The following is a 21,328-nucleotide window of genomic DNA, read 5'->3' as shown; positions in this document are numbered from 1 at the left end:
AACACGTAAGTATACCTACCAATGAGGAAACAGCATTGCTGTTAGACCCCAAATTCCCACCAATTTGAGAAATACCTGTCTTCTTTTCAATACCCTTCCTCTATTGGATCTCTAAATTTTGTTCCTCGGGATTCCATCCTGGAAGACTGGGGGGTAATGTAGATTCATTTAACCAGATCTCATGCAGTGATAGGCAGACACAGGGAGGATTCCTTTAGCTTTAATTACAGCTCTTCTATTTTTCTTCCCTTAAAAAAACCTCATAGGGTGGTTTGGGGTCAGTCATTTCCTAGAATTTGCCCTACAGCAGCATTATCCAGAGGCACTCTTGCTAGCTAACCAGTTCCATCCACTTCCTTCTGAGTCCGGAAACAGACTGTGAGGCCTGGCCATTGTTATAAAACACATATAGATTGGACACCATGGCTTTTAAGTCACAAATAACCCGACTAGGGCTAGACTGGTCCTAGAAATAAGTTCCAGGGCTTACCTGTGCTCTCTTTGGGGCTGGGTACTGACCCCTGGAGCACAGTGAAGCTCTCTTAATGGCCAAGAGCTGTAATCGTAGGTAGGAACTGACACTGTTCCTTGGAATGTTTTCTGTGAGGTCACCAGAATTGTTTGGAAATGGGCAATCGGTTGTAGAGTATACCCTCTCTCCATTACCGTGGTCAGAATATCTTTCAACATTGTATTAAAGAACAATACACATACAGAAACATGCACATATCCTAAGGGTGTAACTCCGAACTTTCACGAAATGAGCATATGCAGCACCCGGATCAAGTAACCAACCAATGATAGCATCCGTCCTGTGCTCTCTCAGCTATCCTGACGTCTAAACTCACAGGCTGGTGTGCTTACTTTTAAAATGCTCCATGGATAATGGAATCATGCGCTGTATATTCTTTTGCGTCTGGCTTCTTTCATTCAATATTATGTTTGTGAGATTTATCCATATTTTTGCACGTGGCTGTAGATTCTTCTTTTCCATTGCTGTGTAGCATTTCATTGTGTGAAAATACAACAGTTTATCCATTCTACTTCTGCTGGGGATTTGGGTCATTTCCAGTTGGAGTTATTATAAATAATGCTGCTAAGATCATCCTAATACTCATCTTTTGTGGCCATATGTACAAATTTACTAGGAGAAGACTTGCAGGGTCAAAAATATTTACTTTGAAGTTCTAAATTTACTACCAAGAGCCTAGCCATCTTAATTGTTTCTATTCCTGGTCCCGAAGGCAGACAATGTGACACAGGAGAGCTAAATACAGCACTTGTCAAAGTGCACGCAAAAACACCTTGCTTCCGACTCACCTGGAAACGTGAGCAGGTGATTCTCTGCTCGCTGATGTTGGGGAACTGGGTGTAGTGGAAACAGGGGGCTTTAGAAGTCAGACAAAACTCATTTGAAATCCCAGCTTTATCAGTTAGTACTTGATCTTTGGGGAATCACTTAATTCTTGGTTTCCTTATTTATCACGCAGAGAATAGTAATTCTTACTTCACAGGTCTGCACCCCGGTTAGACGAGGGAACATGGAAAAGGCACCAGCACCAGTACCTAACACAGTGTACACCATTTCCCCCATTTACCCACAGAGGACAATGAGTGAGACCCCTAGTCTTAAGTCAAGCATAGAATAATTCCCTTTTAACTAAAATAATGCGGACGTACGAGAGAATTCAGTATCACGTGACTGTGCCTACAGTCAGTATCAGGCAGACTAGAGATAAGCACAGAAGCCTGCCTGTACCAGGAACAGGCTTTCCACATCATTCACAATACTTCTATTAACCCATTATTATTGTTGTTGTTCTTCTTAAAAGTCAGCTTAAAGAGACATCAGCACACTGTTACATGGATGTCAGGTTCAACGTGCATGAATTACTCAGTGGAAAACAAAAACACCAAGTCAGAGACTTGGGTAGGAGGGCGGAGAGGATATGAAAATGAATCCGACTCACTGGGCTGGCCCCGTGTGGCCCGGCACATTATTACACAGGTGCACACTAACTGGGCTTGTGGCTTTATTTTCTAATTACTGTGTTTTCAAGTGTGCCTTCCAGATTGTTGAGTGTTCAACTGTCTCTTTATCCCCAAGCAGGGTCAGCTTCCCCAGCCTCCCATACAACCTGTCTCATGCTGGGATAAAGAGGAAGGTAGAAATGTTAAAACAATAATGCTATGGTCTGAGACTAACAACGGGTAATCAGATCCTAGCAAGGCAGAGGCTGTTCCCTGGGAGATTATTGCAAGAAAATAGGCCTCACTTGCAATGACTTGGTTTGCTCCTACCTTCCTTGCTTTCTCCTTTTCCTCTCGCCCCCAGCCATCAGACGGAATAAATCTTTTTTCTACATTTTCTTTTCACCAAGAGGCACCTAGAAGTTTTCACCAAGGTGCCATGAACGAAAGACTCAAAAGTTTCAAGCCTATGGCCCGAGCCACCGTTGGACTTTAACCAGAAGCATTAAGTGTAGATGGCTAGAGAAGGCCCCCAGAGCTCAATGCCACACTGCCGTGCCTCAAAGAAAACCCAGTATTTCACACTTCAGTATTATGAAATCAATTAGGTTATTGTTCGCATTAAGAAGAGATTCAACCTAGGTTTCTTTGAACAATGACTAGAATGTTCAGCATGTGATTCAAAACACTTTCTGAAGAAGCATCTGAAGAATAAAGTGGGAGACAACAGGTTTGTACAACACTATGTAAAGTTCCAGAGTATTTTGCAAACATTTGTTATTCATATGTAGCCGATGTGTCCTGCCATAAGATCATTCAACCTGTTTTTACCCCAAATGGATAAAACCAAAAGGAGGGGAGGGTTGGGGTGGCCCTGATTTGTGAGAAGAGCATGAGATCAAACAGAACGCACTGGGATGGAGCATGTTCCATGGCTAGGGAAGCTAGAATCACCATCTTGGAGCTGGGAAAGATCATCTCTTCAGCCCATCGTAGGTGACAGAATGGAGGTCCAGAGAGGAGAAGCAATTGGCTTAAGCCCACACAGTAAGTCAACGGCAAAACTCAAGTCGGAATGAGACTGTGGGCTCCAGCAAGCAAAGACCAGGCTGCAGCATACTTGTCTGGCCAGGCCCTAGCCCTTCCACTGTGGGCCAGCCCAGCTCCCCCTGGAGCTCCCAATCTAGATCTGCCTTGATCTCGGGGGTTGGTGTGGAGCCCCAGAAGCCATAAGGGAACGAATCCATTCCCTCTCACTGGAACCACATCTCATCAGGAACCACTCAGCCTTCCCACCCTTCCCTAGCCCCACCCCTAGCCTGGAGGCCTCTGGATAACCCTGGGGTTGGACCCAACTTCTCAGGCTATCCCATACTTACACTTCTGCACCCGCCAGAACCTAGCACTAACTTCACCTCCACCTTCACAGAGAAGACTGAAGCTATCAGATAAGACAGGCTTTCAACCAACATTCAATACCCTCTCCGTTTAAAACTCCTTACCCAAAACATCCTTGCCAGCTTCCTCACTATCACGGTGAAAGAAGTCTCTTTTCCTACCTGAAGCCAATTCTTCCACTTGTTCACTAGAACCCAACGTCTCCAGCCCAATGCTCATTCCCTTCCTCATTTTCCCCCTATCACTTTCACTTTCTCCCGCTGGCTCTATGCCGTTTATATTCAAGTACAAGTTACTACCATCTTACAAGAATGAGCCAACCAAAAGCCTTGGCACACTGGATGAACGGAAGGAAGAATGGAAGCAAAGGAGGATATATAGAAGGAAAAAAGGAAGAGAAAAAAGCTACCCTCTCAACCCTAAATCCTGATTTATCCACCTTTGGATCCTACACATTGTATCTGCTTACCCTCTCAGGCAAGCTCCTACCTCCCCACCTTCTAAAGCCTCTTCAACTCATTGCCATCTGGCTTCTGCTCCCATCACATCACTGAAACATCCACCATTGACCTCTTCTTTTTAAATAATGAGGGTAATTTTCCTCATTATCTCATTTAATCTCTCTGCTGCATTTGGTTCTACTAGATGTTCCCACCACAGAACTTATCCTGCTGTTGGCCCCCTGATTTCCCAGATATTAGACAACTACCTGTCTTCTTTTCATGATCCTTCCTCTACTGGCTCTTTAAATGGTGTTCCTCAGGGTTCCATTCTGAAAAGATTCTGGGATCAATTAATTTAACCAGATTTCATATAAAGACAGGCAGATATGAGGAGCCTCCTAATAGCTTTAATTACAGCTCTCCTATTTTTCCCCCTTCTAAAAACCTGATAGTATGGCTCAGAGTCAGTTATCTTCTAGAATTACCCTGTAGTAGGATTATCCTGAGGCACTCTTGCTAGCTAACCATTTCCATTATCATTTTCTTAGTCCAAAAACTGTCTGACTCAATTTCACTCCCATCAGTTTCACTACTTCAATTTCACTTCCATCTCCTCCATGCTGACCTCAGCCAGATCTCCAACTCCAGCTCAGAACTCTCTCCTGAGTTCCAAAACCAAACATTGACTAGACACTTACAAGTCAAAGTCTCCATGGCATCCCCAACAGAACTCTTACAAACTACTGTCCCGATACTACACCTGAGTGATGGTGCCCACTTGAGGGAGCCAGAAAACGGAGTCTTCCTTGATACTGGCCAACCCTCAGACTCAGTTATCAAATCCCTGGGGTGTTGACCTTAGTGTCTCCCATATTCATCCCGTTCTCTCCTTCTCCACTGCCCCATCCATAACTTCAAATTTAATATAATTCTCCTTTGGTGAGCCTCCTAACCAAAACACAATAGGACAAAAGGAAATATTAAGAGTGCAAAATATGGGGATGCCTGGGTGGCTCAGCTCAGGTCATGATCCCAGAGTCCTGGGATCAAGCCCCGCATCAGGCTCCCTGCTTGGCAGGAAGCCTGCTTCTCCCTCTCCCACTCCCCCTGCTTGTGTTTCCTCTCTGTGTCTCTCTCTGTCAAATAAATAAACAATAAAATTTTTTTAAAAGTGCAAAATATGAAGTAAAGTGGTTTCTTTGCTAAAGTAAATATATGTGTGTATGTGAGTGCTAGACGACACGAAATGTATTTATCATTGTGGCTTCTCTGAGCTCATCCCCCACAGGCCTGTGCAGGTGTCTGAGCTCCCTCTAAAGCCACCTACAGCTACTAAGCCCTTCAAACTGGCTAGTCTGAAGTTAGATGTGTTTCAAGTACAACATACACTCCTGATTTCAGACTTAGTATAAAGAAAAGAACATAAAATACCTCATTATTTTGATACTGATGAATGTTGAAATGATAATATTTTGGATATATCAGGCTAAAGAAAATGTATTATTAAAGTTAATTTCACCTTTTTAAACTTTTTAAACCATGGCTACTAGAAAATTTTAGATTATATTGTATTTCTACTAGACAACGCTGGTCTACACCTACAAAAGGGACTTAAGATCCCCTCAAAAGTAGACTGATCCCTTCCATGTCCCAAAATGTTTTTGGATCAGCAAGTTGTATCTTTTCTTCAAATGCAGGGATTTGTCTCAACTTGGGGATCAAGTGAATGGAATCTTTCCTGCTTCTGCTCAATGGATAAAGTGTTGCTAAAAAGCTGTGTAAAAGAGACGCCTGGGTGGCTCAGTCGGTTGGGCGTCTGCCTTCAGCTTGGGTCATGATCCCAGGGTCCTGGGATCGAGCCCCGCATCAGGCTCCCCGCTCAGCGGGGAGTATGCTTCTCTCTCTGCCTGCTGCTCCCCCTGCTTGTGCTCTCTTGCTCTCTCTGACAGGTGAAGGAATGAAATCTTAAAAAAAAAAAAAAAAAAGCTGTGTAAAGTCCAACATATTAAAGTCAAATTTACAAAAAAGAAAAAAAAACAACAACCTCTCTTACCAGGGATTTCAGCATCCTGGCATGCTTCCACATTCCAAACTACTGTCTTCTGTTAAGTGGGAATGATCTTCCAGGGCAGGGACAGTGGATTACTTCTTTTATTCCTCGCCCCACACCACCTGGGCCATTGCTATACGTGCAAGTTGCTAACCAGCTGGGTGACTGGATCCTGTTGAGAGGGGACTGAGTTTTCTCTCGGGTACCTTCTAAAGCCCAACATCACTGAGCACTTTAAATCCTCCTCACTGCCTGGATGAAGACACATATGCCCTTCTCATTGCTATACGCACCAACACCAAAATGAAACAAAGAACCTACCCATCTTTTTACCGATTTAGATTTATCTCCTCCATAAGGACTTTAGCATTAGGCAAACTGGGGGAGGGACTGGAGGGATGGTGAAAGAACTTAAAGGAATGGAAGAAACCGATTCACTGATTCCATGCTCAGTACGCCTGACTAGTATCGATCTGCAAGAAATGGAAGTTGCATTTGGAGCGAGACCAACAGGAAGAGGTCTAATAATAACCTTGGGCACAATTCCGGTTGACCACAGTGAATGCCCAAGGAAACTCATGGTTGTTTATTTCACCTACACAGCATATTAAGTATCTTCCTTTTAAAATACATGCTGCTCTGAGTGGTTAAATAGACGGTGATACTAGTAAAGGAAGCCACTGATGTCTCTGGAGAGCCAGTCATCTTTCTGAGCATTAGCGGGTGAGCATCCTACTTCCCGACTGACATAATGCACCTTCGGCAAGACAGCAGTCTCTTGGCACAGCTCCACTTTGAAGTAAAGCCTGGAATGAACTCCTGCTAATGTGGCATATCGAACCAGCTCTTTTTTTATTTCCAAGACCTTCTCAGTTGATCGGTGGTACATCCATCTTCATGGAAGTGACCACTGCAAGCTAGAATTACAACTTCCTTCTCACAGCACAAGGCACTCCTAGAAGAACTTGACCAAGGTCGTTAACCGAATCCTCAAGCAGACAACTTCCGGGGTGGCTGGGCCATGTTAGAAAGGGTTTATGGGGTATCTGCTGGGCCCAGAGGATTTGTCCAGGCACAATCTGAGAGTTGGGGAGATATGAGGACACCGTCCTTGCCCACAAAGCATCCTCATCCCTCAGGAATTGGGTCTCCAAGGAGGGCTATTACATCATACCACCCATGGCCACTCGGTTTCTCTTCCTGACAAACAAGCTTAGGAGTCACCTTGCATCATGTTTAAGCAAGTAAAGAGCAAAGAAGGGATAACAAGTCAAGGATCTAGAATAAATATTTTAACAATGGAAAGAAGAGTTCTCAGAAACATCCCAAATCTGAACACCATGGTAAAGTAGTAAGGGTATTAGATTACATCCTAAGATATAAGCTCTATTAGAAAACCTAGGTAATTTCCTGTTATTTCTTTTCTAATTTCCTTTTTTAAAAGATTTTATTTTATTTATTTAGAGAGAGCACAAGCAGGGAGAGAGGGACAAGCAGACTCCCCAGTGAGCAGGGAGCCCGATGCGAGGCTCGATCCCAGGATCCTGAGATCATGACCTGAGCCGAGGGCAGACGCTTAACTGAGCCACCCAGGAGCCCTCTTTTCTAATTTCTTTATCAGTGTTATTTAATTCTATTTACTCCTCTTTCTGACATTTTTTTCCAATGAAAAATAAGGCAGGTCGAAAAACTCCAAGTACTCCTTTCAGAAAAATTTCTCCTTGAACATGATTACATCGCACCCTCAATATCCTTATCAATTTGCTAGTTACAAAGATCTAAAATATAGATTGCTTCCAAGCCCTGCTTATTTATGCGTGCCCGCTTCCCGCTTCAATTCCTTAAAGGGCTATGCCAGGCCCTATTAGAGACCAGAGATACACTGATGACTGGACAGGTTTCTACTCCACATCCCCCAGCAAACTTTGACTCACAGGGAGGTCAGCACACTCCTTTCTGCCCCTCCTGCACCTGCTAACACACCTCTGAGCACGTGGTGCCCGTATCAACTCGTAAGCAAAGTACCTGTTTATGTGTCAGTCTCTTCCAGAACCCCTAGATCACAAAATGTTTGAGGACTCAGCGAGTAGTAGGTACTCAATCAATGCGGGCTGAGTTAAACAGGATCACAACAGACAACCTTGGCTGAAAATATATAGGCAAATGCACATAGACACAGAGCCTCTGTACACGGCTTTTCAACACGGTTCATTACAAAGAGGGCATTTGACACAACTGCTGAGACTTAAATAAAATTTGTACTTAGACAACGACAATCAGCAGCATAAGTTAACATTCCAGTACTTGCAGTAAAGCTTTATGACCCTTTATATACCCAGAAATTTCCTTTCGCTATCCCCAGGTGAAGTCCCAGTTTGGGGAGCCAGTGCGTGCCTCAGCTAATACAATGAGAACCATTTTGCTAACCGCTACTCTTCTATTTCAGACAATGTTTTGTTATTGAGTCCTGTTTCCTCTAAACTGTATGAATTCCAGTTTGATAACAAGTGGGAGAAGGAGCCTGTCCTCTGAAGGGATATCTGTTAAGTCTTTCATGAACTTTAAGTAATTTTGGAATTCATCAGCCACACCTGCAGTAACCCACATGTGATTTTGAGCAATACGGGCGGGTGCTGGGAGAAACAAAGAATTTATCCAATTTGAAATGTGAAGGTATTAGCAAAGCTAAACATCAACAGAAACTACTAAACACCATAAAAAGAAATGCTATTCAACATTTTCACTTGCCACTCTCTCCATCAACAAACTTTAGTTAGTTAGCATGTGCCTTAGCTATTCAAGTAAAATCATCAGCAAAGGAAAGTCGGGCTCTGAAGTGTACATCTCAATTTAGAATATACCCCTACAGTGATCAAAGCTGGCTGAGAAAAGGTGATTCTAAAAATTGAGTAGGGGTTTATAAATTGGCTGCAGCCCCTACTTAGAGCAAAATTTCAGTAGACCATGATAATGATGGACAACATGGAAAGTTTTCATCAAAGGTAGATCGAAATCATAGCTTTCACAGTTCGACTCCTACTTTAAGTTAGAGCTGCATGAAAGATGGGAAGGGAATGTACCCCACTCCAGAGTGTGTTGTAAGGGCAAGATCTTCCACTTGGCGAGTGTAGACCTCTGGGTTCAAATCGCAGCTCTAGCCCCTGGAAGCAAGGTGACTTTGGGGGAAGTCGCTTACACGCTCTGAACCTCAGTTTTCTCATTTCTAAAAGAGCAGGGACGGTGGGGTTTAACACTGCCAGCTTTTCAGGGTTCATTAGAGTCTCCTCCAGGATGAGATGTCACAAGTCAGAGTGCAAAGTACTTCAACGTTCTTCCTTCTCTTGATTTCCTCTGCCCACCCTCTCGGGCAGAAGCAACCAAGGGGCAGAATAGTTAAAAGGCAAAAAGGGAAGGAAAAGAAGTGGGCAGGAGAAACAGATGACGCACAAACTGGAACTGGGTGCTGCCTCTCTCCCCTGCCCTTTACCTGTTAGGAAGGTGTGTGATGCAAATTTCAACAGTGGGTTTAACTTTAAATATATATATATATGCCATTCAGTAAGTGGCTCAAGTGCTGGGGAGAAGTTCATATTAAACCGCCCTAAGAAAATACATTTTATAAAAGAGAAACACAGTGAAGAAAAGCCCACAGCACTCTAATATACATTCGTTCTCATGTTTTGGGAAGTTGTTCTAAGGCTGCCTTTGAACCTTTGTAACCCTTATGAAGAAATAACAGTTGCGTGATGGGCCTGTCTTGGAATCTATGAGCCCTCATTCAGGGAGTTGAAAGAAAATGCTACATCACTACTTTAAAACAAACAAACAAACAAACAAACCTCTTTCCAAGGTCCAACTCCATGGCTAATCAAAATATGGCCCCTCTTAGCTGGGGGAAATTGCTACAAACAGGATAGCTCTCCTAGTGTGCCGCTTGGACTTGAGGGTTCAAAGAGAGGTCTCTCCAAGTTTCCCAAGACTTCAGGGAAGGAAAGACTTCTCAGCAACAGAGAACCCACCCCTCATTTGGTGTTTTTGATTCCTTGAGGATATACACCGAGGTGGTTGAGAACCATCTTCCACACCTGCCTAAATAATCATGCCCAGTGGCAGAGAATCGGATCAAATTTGGGATACCAGTTACTGAGATGGAAGGAAGCTGAGTGCCCCGTTTCCACACTTTCGTTATTAAAGGCATACAGCCCCTTTTAAGTAGTAAACGTAGCTTCCCCGGGGTTCCCACTACCTGAAGACAAACCCTCCCAGCACAGTCCGGAGATGCTTCATTTAAAAGGTACCATATTTCTAAATACATCACGGAGGGACTCTTTTACTTATTCATTTTGAAATTTTCAAACAAACGGGGAAGTTTTGCTTCCATATCGTTTTCATTTTTCCAAAATTGGCACCAGGCACCCAAATGAGTTGGGCACAAAATCATTTCTCAGATAGAATTTAGAACTTAACAACGGACTCGCCTCAAGCTTTGCGAAGGGAATACCATTTTAAAACGCACTGTAGGATTTTTATCTTCAGACGAGAATACACCTAAAAGGAAAAAGGCCATCCCCTCCTCCCAAGGCAGAAAAACAGCATAGCCCAAGCAGCCCGTTTCCTACCCAGCCAATACAATAATGCTTTGTAAGCTGAGAGCAGCGCCCCGGTATAGAAGCTAAGTATAAACAGCTGAGAAGGATTAGGCAGTAGCTCCATTCTCATTTACATGAAAATCCTCCAAGCATCGTTTTCCTCGCTGGCTGCAGGCGCATAAGGAACTCTTTTGTGTCATAGCCAAGCATAACATTTGCGTCCTTTGTCTTTACTTACCAGTCGAGGCTGTGGGCATGTGTGCTCTATTTCCTCCATGGTTTCTGAGGGAGGCTCATTGGAAAGGGATTTTGGGATACCTGTTTCTGACTCAGCATCAGTGGTAAGTACTGGCATGGCCAGTGAATGCTCCCTCCAGCTCTACACCCTCTGTGAGTCTCCTCCCAGGCAGAGAATGTTTTCTTTGTCACGTATTTTTCTCTTCTTCACCCATCCCCCTTCTTCGCCCCTTCTGTCTGTCTTCGCTGGGGGAAGTGAAGAGGTTACCCCCGACCCCCCACCCGTTTCCTTCTCTGAAAAGCCAAAAGGCAAGGCCTCAGTTTATCACTATAACAACCAGACAGCACTGGAGCGGCGGGTGCGGGATACAGTACCTCATTTGCATGGAGCGCGCTGGTTGGCTACTGTCATCATAGTACCACTCCGCCGGGGAGCGGCCGGGCCCCATTGGCTGGCGAGCCGTGCCCACGGGGCCCGAACTTGCTGCTTTTGTTTCTTCTGCTTAATTCAGTTGCAAAGGTCCCTGTCCACGCGGGGCAAGGAACCCGCGCTGCACTACCCAGATAAGATAAAACCGCTTCCTGAGAAGCCCAGGACTCCTCGAGGAAGAACATAACAGACCTGCACTAAAGAAGGACCACGTCCCTGGCATGTTTCCCTGGAAGGAGTGTTTGATGGGCTATAGTCAGAATTTTGCTAAATAGGAGTCACCCTGAAGACAAAGCAACATTTGGGCCAGCTGGCCTCGGAGGGCCTCTCAGGGTATTTATTGCGGGCACCTGAGTGTTCATCCCCTTGACTGCAAAAAGAGCACTGACAGGCCCCCCGAGGCCTGGTGCAACCTCAGAGCCTACCCCTGGGGCTGCCCTGGGAGGTATTTTGAAGGAAGTAGAGTGTCTGACAACCTGCCTCCCACCTCTGACTGCCCTCCCAGTTGCTTCCTCCCTCGGCCACTTCTCCCTCTCCCCGGCTATTCTGCTTTTCCTCAATGAACTCTTGTTACCCTTGTCTGCCTTTCAATGCACTCTTCCATTAATTGGTCTCTTATTCCCCTGCTCCCCTTTTACCAGTCCTGCATCCCATTTCCTAAGCACCCTGCTCTCAGCCAAGTGCTCACGGCAATCCCAGAAACATTCCAGTTGTGGTGTTAGTCACGATGCGCCTTAATGTCTAAATCACCCATGAATATCTCCCATTTTAAGAGGGGTGCTCTGAAGACACACCTGGAAGAACTTACAAAGCTATTCATTCTAGCGAAATAACACACTTCTAGTAACATTAATAAAACTCATGGTAACTGATTTTATTAAGCACTGGTACAGTGCTAAGTACCTTTACCCAGATTTTGTTTAATATTCATTGGAACCCAAAGAAGTCGATCCTATTATTATCCCCATTTCACAGGTGAGGAAATTGCAATTTAGAGTAATTGCCCAGGGCCTCAAACTCATAAGCAGAGTTGTGGGGATTGGAAGGATTTGCAGGGGACATGGGGGAGGAGCTGGGATGTAGCAGGTGTAGTAGTGTAGAAAAAGCACCTTGGTAGGAGTCCTCTTAAGTCCCTGGGCTTCTAGATCTTTCATTTTAATCTATAGCAGTGGTTTTCATCCAAGTGTGGTCCAGGACCAGCAGCAGCAACATCAGTATCAGCTGGGAGCTTGTTAAAAATGCAAATTATTGGCCCCTCAAGACCTGATTCTGTAGGTCTCGGGTGGGGCCAGCAATTGCATTTCTAACAAGTTCCCCGTGGGTGATACTCATGCTGCAGGTCCAAGGACCATACTTTGAAAGCCAGTAGTCCAAAGGATGGGACAAAAATACTACCCTGCCTCCCTCACAGAATTTGGGAGATCAAATAAGTATCATGTGAAAGCACTTTGTAAATTAGAATGTGGTATACTAATATAATGGGCTTCATTTTCATTACTCCTCAAATAAGCAAAGACAGCTAGCCTTAAAAGAAAAAAAAAATGGATTCTGCAGCCTAGATTTACAGTTTGACAGTTACAGATCCTGGCACTTTAAATGAGAATGACGTCACTTGACGTCACCGTTATTACCTATGCTTAAAGAGAGCTCCAATAATGCAAGAATTCCAGTGACACTGCGTCATCTGAAAAGGGGGCATCCTACCCACTTCCTACCCTTTCCTGCCTGCCCTGTCTGCCCTCCTGGAAACACAAAACACCTGGAGCTGCAAGTTTAGCTCTAATAAGTCCTTCAGCTTGGAAGAACGAAACCTCACAATACTTTTAGGAGGCCCTCTCCCACCATGCTGGGTGATATGGGCATGATATTGCTCATCTAATCTCAGTATTGCTTTGCCTTACAGCGGCAGTTCTCAAAGTGTGCTCCCCAAAGGAGTAGGAAGAGCAGCCCTGGGGACTTGTCAGAAATTCTTACTCCCCACCCCAGATCTACTGAATCAGAAAACTCAGGCAGTGGAGACCAGGAATCTGGGTTTCAATGAAATCTCCAGGTTTTGGAGGCATGCTGCTATACGCTAAAGTTTGAGAACCACTGTCTAGAGCCACACGGTCCCACTGGAAAGCCCTTAACCCTCTAACTCCCGCAGGGTTCTGGGCCACTGAGCTGCCAGCTTGGTTCCTAATTGGTCCTCTAATTCCTTCTCTAGAATGGGAGGCTCACTTGTTCACCTGCCTATTTAGCCGAGTCCTGGTGTCTAGCGGGGTCCTTGTGGGAGTTATTTTAACTTGGGGGCTTCCTAATGCTATTAAGGTGATTAGCTGAGAATGACCAGTTAATTCCACAGTATGGAATTAAATATCCCATAACCCTCTAGGGGTTATGCTGAGGGGAAGGGGATGACTATCAAGGGATAACAGAAGAGAAGTTATTGGGATGATGGAATTGTTCCCTATCCTGATATGGTAATGCTTACACAAATCTATACACGTGTTAACACTCTTAAAAACTCCATGCAAGATATTTGTCAGTACATGCTAACAGCCTTTAGAACGTTCATGCCCTTTGACCTAGGAATTCCGCTTGGGAATTTATCCCCAAAGAAATACTCAGAGAAGCACACGAATAATTGTGTACAAAGATGCTTAATACAGAATTATAACAGGCAAAAAAATTTTACAAATTACAGCAATAAGAGTAATGGTTAAAACGAAACACATTCATATAGTATTACACCGGCATTAGCGGTCATGTTTTCGAAGAAAGTCTAATGCTATGGGAACATGGGAACATTATGTCAGACGGAAAAAGCATGCCACAGAATATGATACCAAAAAATGACCCCAATTATGGGCTATGTACATGCTTAGAAAAAAGTACTGGAGGGAAATACACCAAGATGTTAATAGTAGCATCTTTAAACTGTGGGATTATGGGTGATTTTTGCTTTTGTTTTCCTATGTTCCCATCTATAGCAAGTATTTAAAAGATGAGTATATATTACCCGTATAGTCAGGAAAAAAGGGATGAAGGGCTGGGGATGGGGTCGGGGTGAGGCAGACAGACGTTAGCACATGAGCACATACAAAGAGGCAGGGGCTCAGTGAGAGGAAACGAGAATGCTGAGAGGGCCAGACAGAGCTGGAGGAGCCCTCTCCCCAGTTAGTAGAAGTGGAGGGAACGTGTTGGAGGCAGGCTGTTCAGAAAATCTCCAGGGAGCATTTGGGGACAGAGTTCCTGAGTCTTGTACCCTGTGTAAGCAGGGCATGGCTTCGGTGAGAACTTGTCAGATCAGCAATGTCCCTCACAAGCACGCTCGTCTTTATTTCTACCATTTATCTGGTACCCCTTACCTTCTTAGCACTATGCTCGGTACTTATCATGGGCTGCTTGTAAACAGCACAACACCTCATCAGATAGGAATAGTGGCCCCCCCTTTGCAGACGAGGAACCCAAGCCATAGCGATCTTCCTATCAGCTTGGAAAAGACCTACAAATGACATTCTTCTTCCTGCCAGTGTTCATCACTTCAACAACATCCAATTGTCGAAAACACCATTGCTAAAGAACTAAAATTCTCTCTTCAGAGCACAAGCTGTCTGAGCCCAATCCCCCCAGGCCTCATCATGGGCGACAACCACCAGCAACGGCGTCTCTCCGTCCCAGGGCTTTCTCTGGCCCTGGGAGACACCCCCCGCCACCTGCCACCAACAGCACCAGAGAGGCAGGGCTGAGGGGCCAGAAAATCAGCAGCCCACATCCCTAAGAGCTCTCGACCAGACCAGTGACTGACAGGAGTGAAAGTATAAACACCCCAGTGCTCTCGGCCCTCACGTGGAAGGACTGAATCCTGTGCTGTACACAGAGGGAGCCCAGTGAGATTAAGTTCCAGCTGCCACCGTGCTAGCTGGCTTGACCATACACCCTCCATTGCCTGCCTCCCTTCCCTTGTCTCCCTTGCCCACACTCTTGTGGCTGTGGCCTGGGCTCATTTCCCAAAGGAACTACTTGAACTTGAATCTTTGTCTCAGGATCTGCTTCTGGGAGATCTCCAATTAAGACTATTTCAGTGCCTCATCGTAAAGTGTCAATATCTGTTTCTTATGGCAAAATATATTTTATATCCTCATATGGATACAAATGAGCCATAACATCATATGTAAATGTCTGTTAGCCTATTTTTTAAAGTAGGCATTACACTTAAGCTTTCTCTTCTTTAAAAATACCTTTTTCTTCCCTTTTATTTTCTAATCTTTAGTCATCCTGCTAGAAATTTTATATCCAGTGTATAAAGATGTTAGCTCAACCCGTACTGGGAATTTTAAATTATTTAGTTACAGTTTGTACCCTTACATATATGATACTGCTCTTAATATCTATCAAGAATGCCATATGTAAAACCTCCTCCCTTCCAAATCCTTCCTCCTTACCATCAATCTTGTCTCCACTATTTCTTCCACCTTTCCTTTTTCTTTCTCATTCATTTTTTCTCATTGCCTCAGATATAACCAAATAACAAAGTAATCACAAAGCAAGAAAGGAAATTGAAAAAGCAAGGTAAAGTTGACAAAACTTAGGGTTTCCCGGAAACCATTATTACCTTCTATGGAATTTTGTTACTTTTATGGTTCTATTTTGAGCTACTTCCCCAGTTTTCCACATGTGGCTTATGGTTTGGGCATAAAACCTGAAATAATCTGGAAAGAAAATTCCACCATACTAAATAATGAAACCCATGCATAAATCCTCTTCACCTACTTCAGGAAAATTATGGTAATAAAAATGTTTTCCAGTGTAAAGCATTTCACCTCTCACTTGGTACTTTTACACATTGAATTGAATCATAATAACACTCCAAGATGGACAGGTTTTAATACTGAAAATTTTCAAATGGGCAAACAAAATCAGAGAGGTTAAGTGTCTTGAGTAAGGTCACACAGAAAGGGGCCAAACTATCACTTGAATCCAGGTCTCTTGAATCAGAGTTTAACCCTGTTTTCCACCAAACTACACTGCCTCACTTTTCGATCTAGTTATATTTGCTTTGTTAACAAGGCTGCTGGGCTAACTCATGCATATTTCACATCCCAAACAGCCCCTTCACCGCTTTTCTATTGAATTCGTGTAACATGAAGCACTCTTCATTTATATTCATTCAGTTAATTTCCTGTCTCCAAAACCATGGACCTGGACTCACTGTAGGTGCTTGCATTTACTTAGGAGAGAAAAATAAACTTGGATGCATTGCCTGATTCACCAGTGGGTCAAGAGCCAGGCTGATACAGATTCATGACCTATACAGTCCATTAGGGAAAAAAATAATAGACATAATAAGTAGAACTTCAAAACTTATTTTTTTTTTAAAGATTTTATGTATTTATTTGAAAGAGAGTGAGTGAGAGAAAGCACGAGCGAGGGAAGAGGCAGAGGGAGAAGCAGACTCCCCACTGAGCAGGAAGCCTGACTCGGGGCTCGATTCCAGGACCCCGGGATCATGACCTGAGCCGAAGGCAGCCGCTTAACCAACTGAGCCACCCAGGCACCCCTGGAGCTCCATTTCTTAGCATTCAAAGACAGCATGCCACAATGGTTGTGCCTGGGTTTGAGAAGGTCCTAAAAGAGGTAAGTTATATTTACCTACATGAGATGTATTTATCTAAATGCTGATGATAAAATCAGTTATAAGTATAGTACATTTGGTTTTGCTCTAGCAAAACAGATAGGATAGCAGCTTTTTGCATAAATTAAAGTTGCCCTTAGCTGGAATAAATCATTCTTATTGACATTAACAGCTGTGTAGTCAGTAAAGAATTATTGTTGCTATTACTTGGTGGTATTTATAAACACTTTTATTTTCTAAGTGCTTTACAATCACTTATTGTCTAATTAATATCTAATCATCTGTTTACAAGTAATAATCACACATGTAGCGCAGTTTAATCAAAACTCCAAATGCAGCCGCCATCATACTCAAGAATATTGTGTAAATTTTGGTCTCTCCTTGATGGGGTTTGGGTCCAGACATATGGCTGAAACAGATACAACAGGGAAAAAAATGAATAAAGATTCCTCACTTGGATTTGAGCATAATTTATATTCACAATTTTTGCATGCCAAACATATTATTCGAATGTCACTGGATAAGTAAAAATATAGGTAATTTTCACCACCTAATGGCTCAATTACACATAGAAAATTTTTAATTTAAGCCACAAAATTGGATGATAGTTTATAATGTTCAAGGGCAGACACTGACTTAACATTGGAAGCGTTAGTCACAATCACCGTTTCAGTGATTATCATGGAAAAGATCAAATTTAACAAAGGTGGCTCGGGAACCATTGAGGTTAATCTAATGCAGGTTCGTCTAGACCAAGCTATGGTCAGTACAAACACCTGCCAGACGTAATTACCTACTGCAATCCCCTGTCAGTCTCCCCAAGTGTTATTCTCTAACTAATTATGGGAACCATGGAAGAATTGTTTTAAGCAGGTGAAGGATATGCATACTAAAGCTGTTTTCCCATAAATTTTCCTACAAGTAGAATCGCTGAGTCAGGGTACTTGCACTTTCAAAGCTTTTTTTTTTTTTTTTAAGATTTTATTTATTTATTTGACAGAGAGAGGGAACACAAGCAGGGGAGTGGGAGAGGGAGAAGTAGGCTTCCCGCTGAGCAGGGAGCCCGCTGCGGGGCTCCATCCCAGGATCCTGGGATCATAACCTGAGCTGAAGGCAAATGCTTAACGACTGAGCCACCCAGGCACCCCTCAAGGCTTTTTGTACATGTTTTTTGATACTATTATCAAACTGTCTTCCAGGACAGTTGACTAAATTTACACTTCTTCTGATACTCCTAAAGAGCTGTCTTTCTTGGCTATTCATAGGCTGAAACCAGTTTCCTTCCTTGTAGTTTTGCCACCAGGCAGTTTCTCAACACAGCAGCAAATAGGGCAGGGTTCTGAGGACTGTCCCCGGGCCTTGCGAATGTGCTACAAACGTGCTTGACGGGCATGTGAGTTAGCAAAGCCATCTGAGGCCAGGATGGATAAATCCACTCACAAGTAAATCATCATTACAATCCTTGGACTTTTTACTAACCGATTTGAACGGCATGGACTCAAGAGTGAAATCTTCATCATGTAAAACCTGCACCCAGAATCTTTGAATGCCCAAAGAGAGATTTGGTCTGGGGGCGCCTGACTGGCTCCGTCGGTGGAGCGTGAGCCTCTTGATCTCGGGGTTATGAGTTCGAGCCCCACATTGGGTGTAGAGATTACTTAAAATCTTCAAAAAAGAGAGATTTGGTTTCATCTTCTGTATTAGTTTCCTATCGCTGCTTGTAACAGTTGACCACAAATGTCGTGGCTTGAAACAACACAGATACATTATCTTAGTTCTGGGGGTCAGAAGTCTGAGATGGGTCTCAGTGGACTAAAATCCATGTATCAGCAAGACCGCGTTTCTTCTGGAGGCTCCAGCAGAAAGTCCATTCCCTTGCCTCCTCCAGCTGCTAGAGCTGCCCGCATTCCTTGGCTCACAGCCCTCCCTTCCGTCTCCCAAGCCAGTAACTGCATCACTGCAACCTCTGCTTCAACAGTCACATCTCTCTCTCCCCTGCCTGCTCCTTTCACTTAGAAGGACCTTGTGATTACACTGGGCATTTGGATAATCCGGGATAATCTCCTGCATCTCAAGATCTTTAACTTCATCACATCTGCAAAATCCCTTTTGCCATGTCAAGTAAGATAGTTACAGGTTCCCAGGTTCTAGGAATTAAGATGTAGACCTCTCTGGGGGGCCATTCTGCCTACCACACGTTCCTTAGCATCAGCTGGACCAGGTATCTCACCTCCATATATTGGAACAGTACATTGCCTGTAATTTTAAAACATTCATTTGTAAAACCCTGCTTTGTGTCAGGCACAGGCGCTCTGCCAGCTTTGCAGGTAAGAATCCGTGCATAGAGAGGTTAAGTAATTTGCCTAAGGTCACAGAGCTTGGCAGAGCTGAGTTTGAAACTCACGCCTATTGGACTTCAAAGCCCCTGTTCATCGTATGCCGCGTCTGTAGCTCAACATTTCCCATGCTCTGCTCACTTTGCTCTTTGGATAGCCTTCATGTTGAAAGCTTTTCACTTAGTTTGCCATTTAATGATACAACCTAGCTAGATAAAACCTTTTATTAAGCCCCTATAAATCTCATATTTGACTCATTCAGTAGGTGCCAGGGGAGGATGTCATCAGGAAACACTCATTCAAGATGATGTCTCCACATGCTCTAATAAATCTTCCCAAAAGTAGTATTAGGTGGGTTCTTCCTCCAGCATACAGACAGGAGTGGACTCACCAGGTCATCTTCTCTGTGGGTGAAATGTTAATCTCTGAATAATATCAGGTGGTGCCAGTGAGAAATGAGCTTTCCAACAGCCTACCAGTATATCCACTATCTTATTCTTGAAAAAAGAGAGCCTGACACTTTAGGGGTCTCATTTCATGTCTTAATCAAGCTTCTCACCCTCTCTGCTTCACTTCGCAAAATTCTCAGCCTTGGCTGCACATGACAATCACCTGGGGAGCTTTCAAAACCACAGAAACCTGGTCCACACTCCCCAGAGATTCTGCCCTTATTGGCCTGGGCTGCAGGATCAGGACTTCTAAAAATACAGAACCAAAAAAAAAGTTGAGAACCACAGAGACAAAGTTAAGCAGAGATGATGAGAGACTTTATTAAAACATAGGTTTGGGGGCGCCTGGGTGGCTCAGTCGCTTAAGCATCTGACTCTTGATTTTGGCCCAGGTCATGATCTTAAAGTTGTGAGATTGAGACCCGTGTTGGGCTCTGTGCTCAGTGGGGAGTCTGCTTCTCTCCCTCTCCCACTCCTTCTGCCCCTCTCCCCACTTGCGCTCTCTCTAAAATAAATAAATACATCTTTAAAAAAGACATAGATTTTGACCCTCAACTATTAGTCTCTCTTTTTTTCCAAGAATTGTCTATTTTGTTTGCATCGAAAGAAATAAACCCTATTAGTTCCTGTATCCCAAGAAGGCGGCTATGTAAAAACATTCAATATGTCCAAAAGCAATCATTTTAAAGATTTATTTATTTATTTTTAGAGAGAGAGCGTGCATGAGCAGGAGGAGAGGGAGAGGGAGAGAATCTCTAGCAGACTCCCCACTGAGTGTAGAGCCCGATGCTGGCTGGATCCCACAACCCTGAGATTATGACCTGAGCTGAAAGCAAGAGTTGGACACTCAACTGACTGAGCCACCCAGGCACCCCCAAAAGCAATCATTTTAAACACCTACTCTAAGTGCCAGGTGAGGGGCTCTGTGGAATGACTCAGTAATGGGACTTGACAGTAACTATATATAGTCAATGTGCTTCCACAGAAGCCCATTCTTGCAACAAGAATACTCTTCAGTAAGTAAGTAAGCAAGCATGAGATAAGAACACTTCCAAAGAAAAATAATCCTTTATTTCTGCAAAGTAGGCTGGATAACTGCAGCACACTACCCATCTGTAGGAATCCAAAAGCAATAAAACCATCCGCATTAAACCATGGCAGTCCTTAGCACATATTAATACTATCATTGCTCAAGACATTTTTGGAATAATTCTTCTGAAATTTTCATCGTGGCAATTTTATAAGGCAACTTATGAAAATCAGTTTTTGGAGTGGTAGAGCATGCAGCTCTTGATCTCAAGGTTGTGAGTTTGAGCCCCACATTGGGTGTAGAGATTACATAAAAATAAAATCTTAAAAATAAGAAAATCAGTTTTTATATAATCAAATCAGTATTTTTTTTGATCCAAAGAGGTATTAACCAGATTTCCATATTTACCATTCACCTATCAAACTATCAGTTGGCTTTAGGTTGTTTCAAAAATATTGGAAATAACCCTCGAGGATGATTGTGTCCTCTGTTGACATCCAGCAAGAACAGAAAGGTGACCTACTCTGGCAAGAAATTCCTGAAGAGCTAGAGATCTTAAGTGAGGAAGGTGACCCCAAGGCTCTAAGGTAAGTTCTTTAGAGCAGAGGTTCTCATATTTTAATGTGCATAAGAATCACCCAGAGAATTAGTTAAACTAGTTTCCCAGGCCATGTTCCCAGAGATTCTAATTCAGCAGGCCAGGAAGGCCCATCAACTTGATTTTCTCTCCAGCTGGTATAGCTTCTGCCTGAGGCCCACACTTTGAGTAACACTATTG

General features: G+C 43.6%; 1 protein-coding gene across 5 annotated transcripts in view; it reads right to left on the bottom strand.

Annotated features, from left to right (window-relative positions):
• PCYT1B (phosphate cytidylyltransferase 1B, choline) overlaps positions 1-21,328 on the bottom strand; it is a 130,224-nt gene that overhangs the window by 92,650 nt on the left and 16,246 nt on the right. For 3 of the 5 annotated variants that reach the window (XM_006730778.3, XM_031025308.2, XM_031025310.2), the window contains exon 1: positions 10,690-11,009. The exons of 1 other annotated variant lie outside the window; for it this stretch is intronic. In XM_006730778.3, the coding sequence (XP_006730841.1) occupies positions 10,690-10,806 (117 nt within the window). In that variant the 5' untranslated portion in view covers positions 10,807-11,009. Of the gene's footprint in view, positions 1-10,689; positions 11,010-21,328 lie in introns of those variants that run through there. One more of the 5 variants, XM_031025312.2, reaches the window with a different exon arrangement.

Source organism: Leptonychotes weddellii, chromosome X, assembly GCF_054177405.1.
Source record: "Leptonychotes weddellii isolate Sample4059 chromosome X, ASM5417740v2, whole genome shotgun sequence".
Lineage (NCBI taxonomy): Eukaryota > Metazoa > Chordata > Mammalia > Carnivora > Phocidae > Leptonychotes > Leptonychotes weddellii.
Note: the sequence above shows the minus strand (reverse complement) of the source record. Positions and strands in the feature narration are given on the sequence as shown.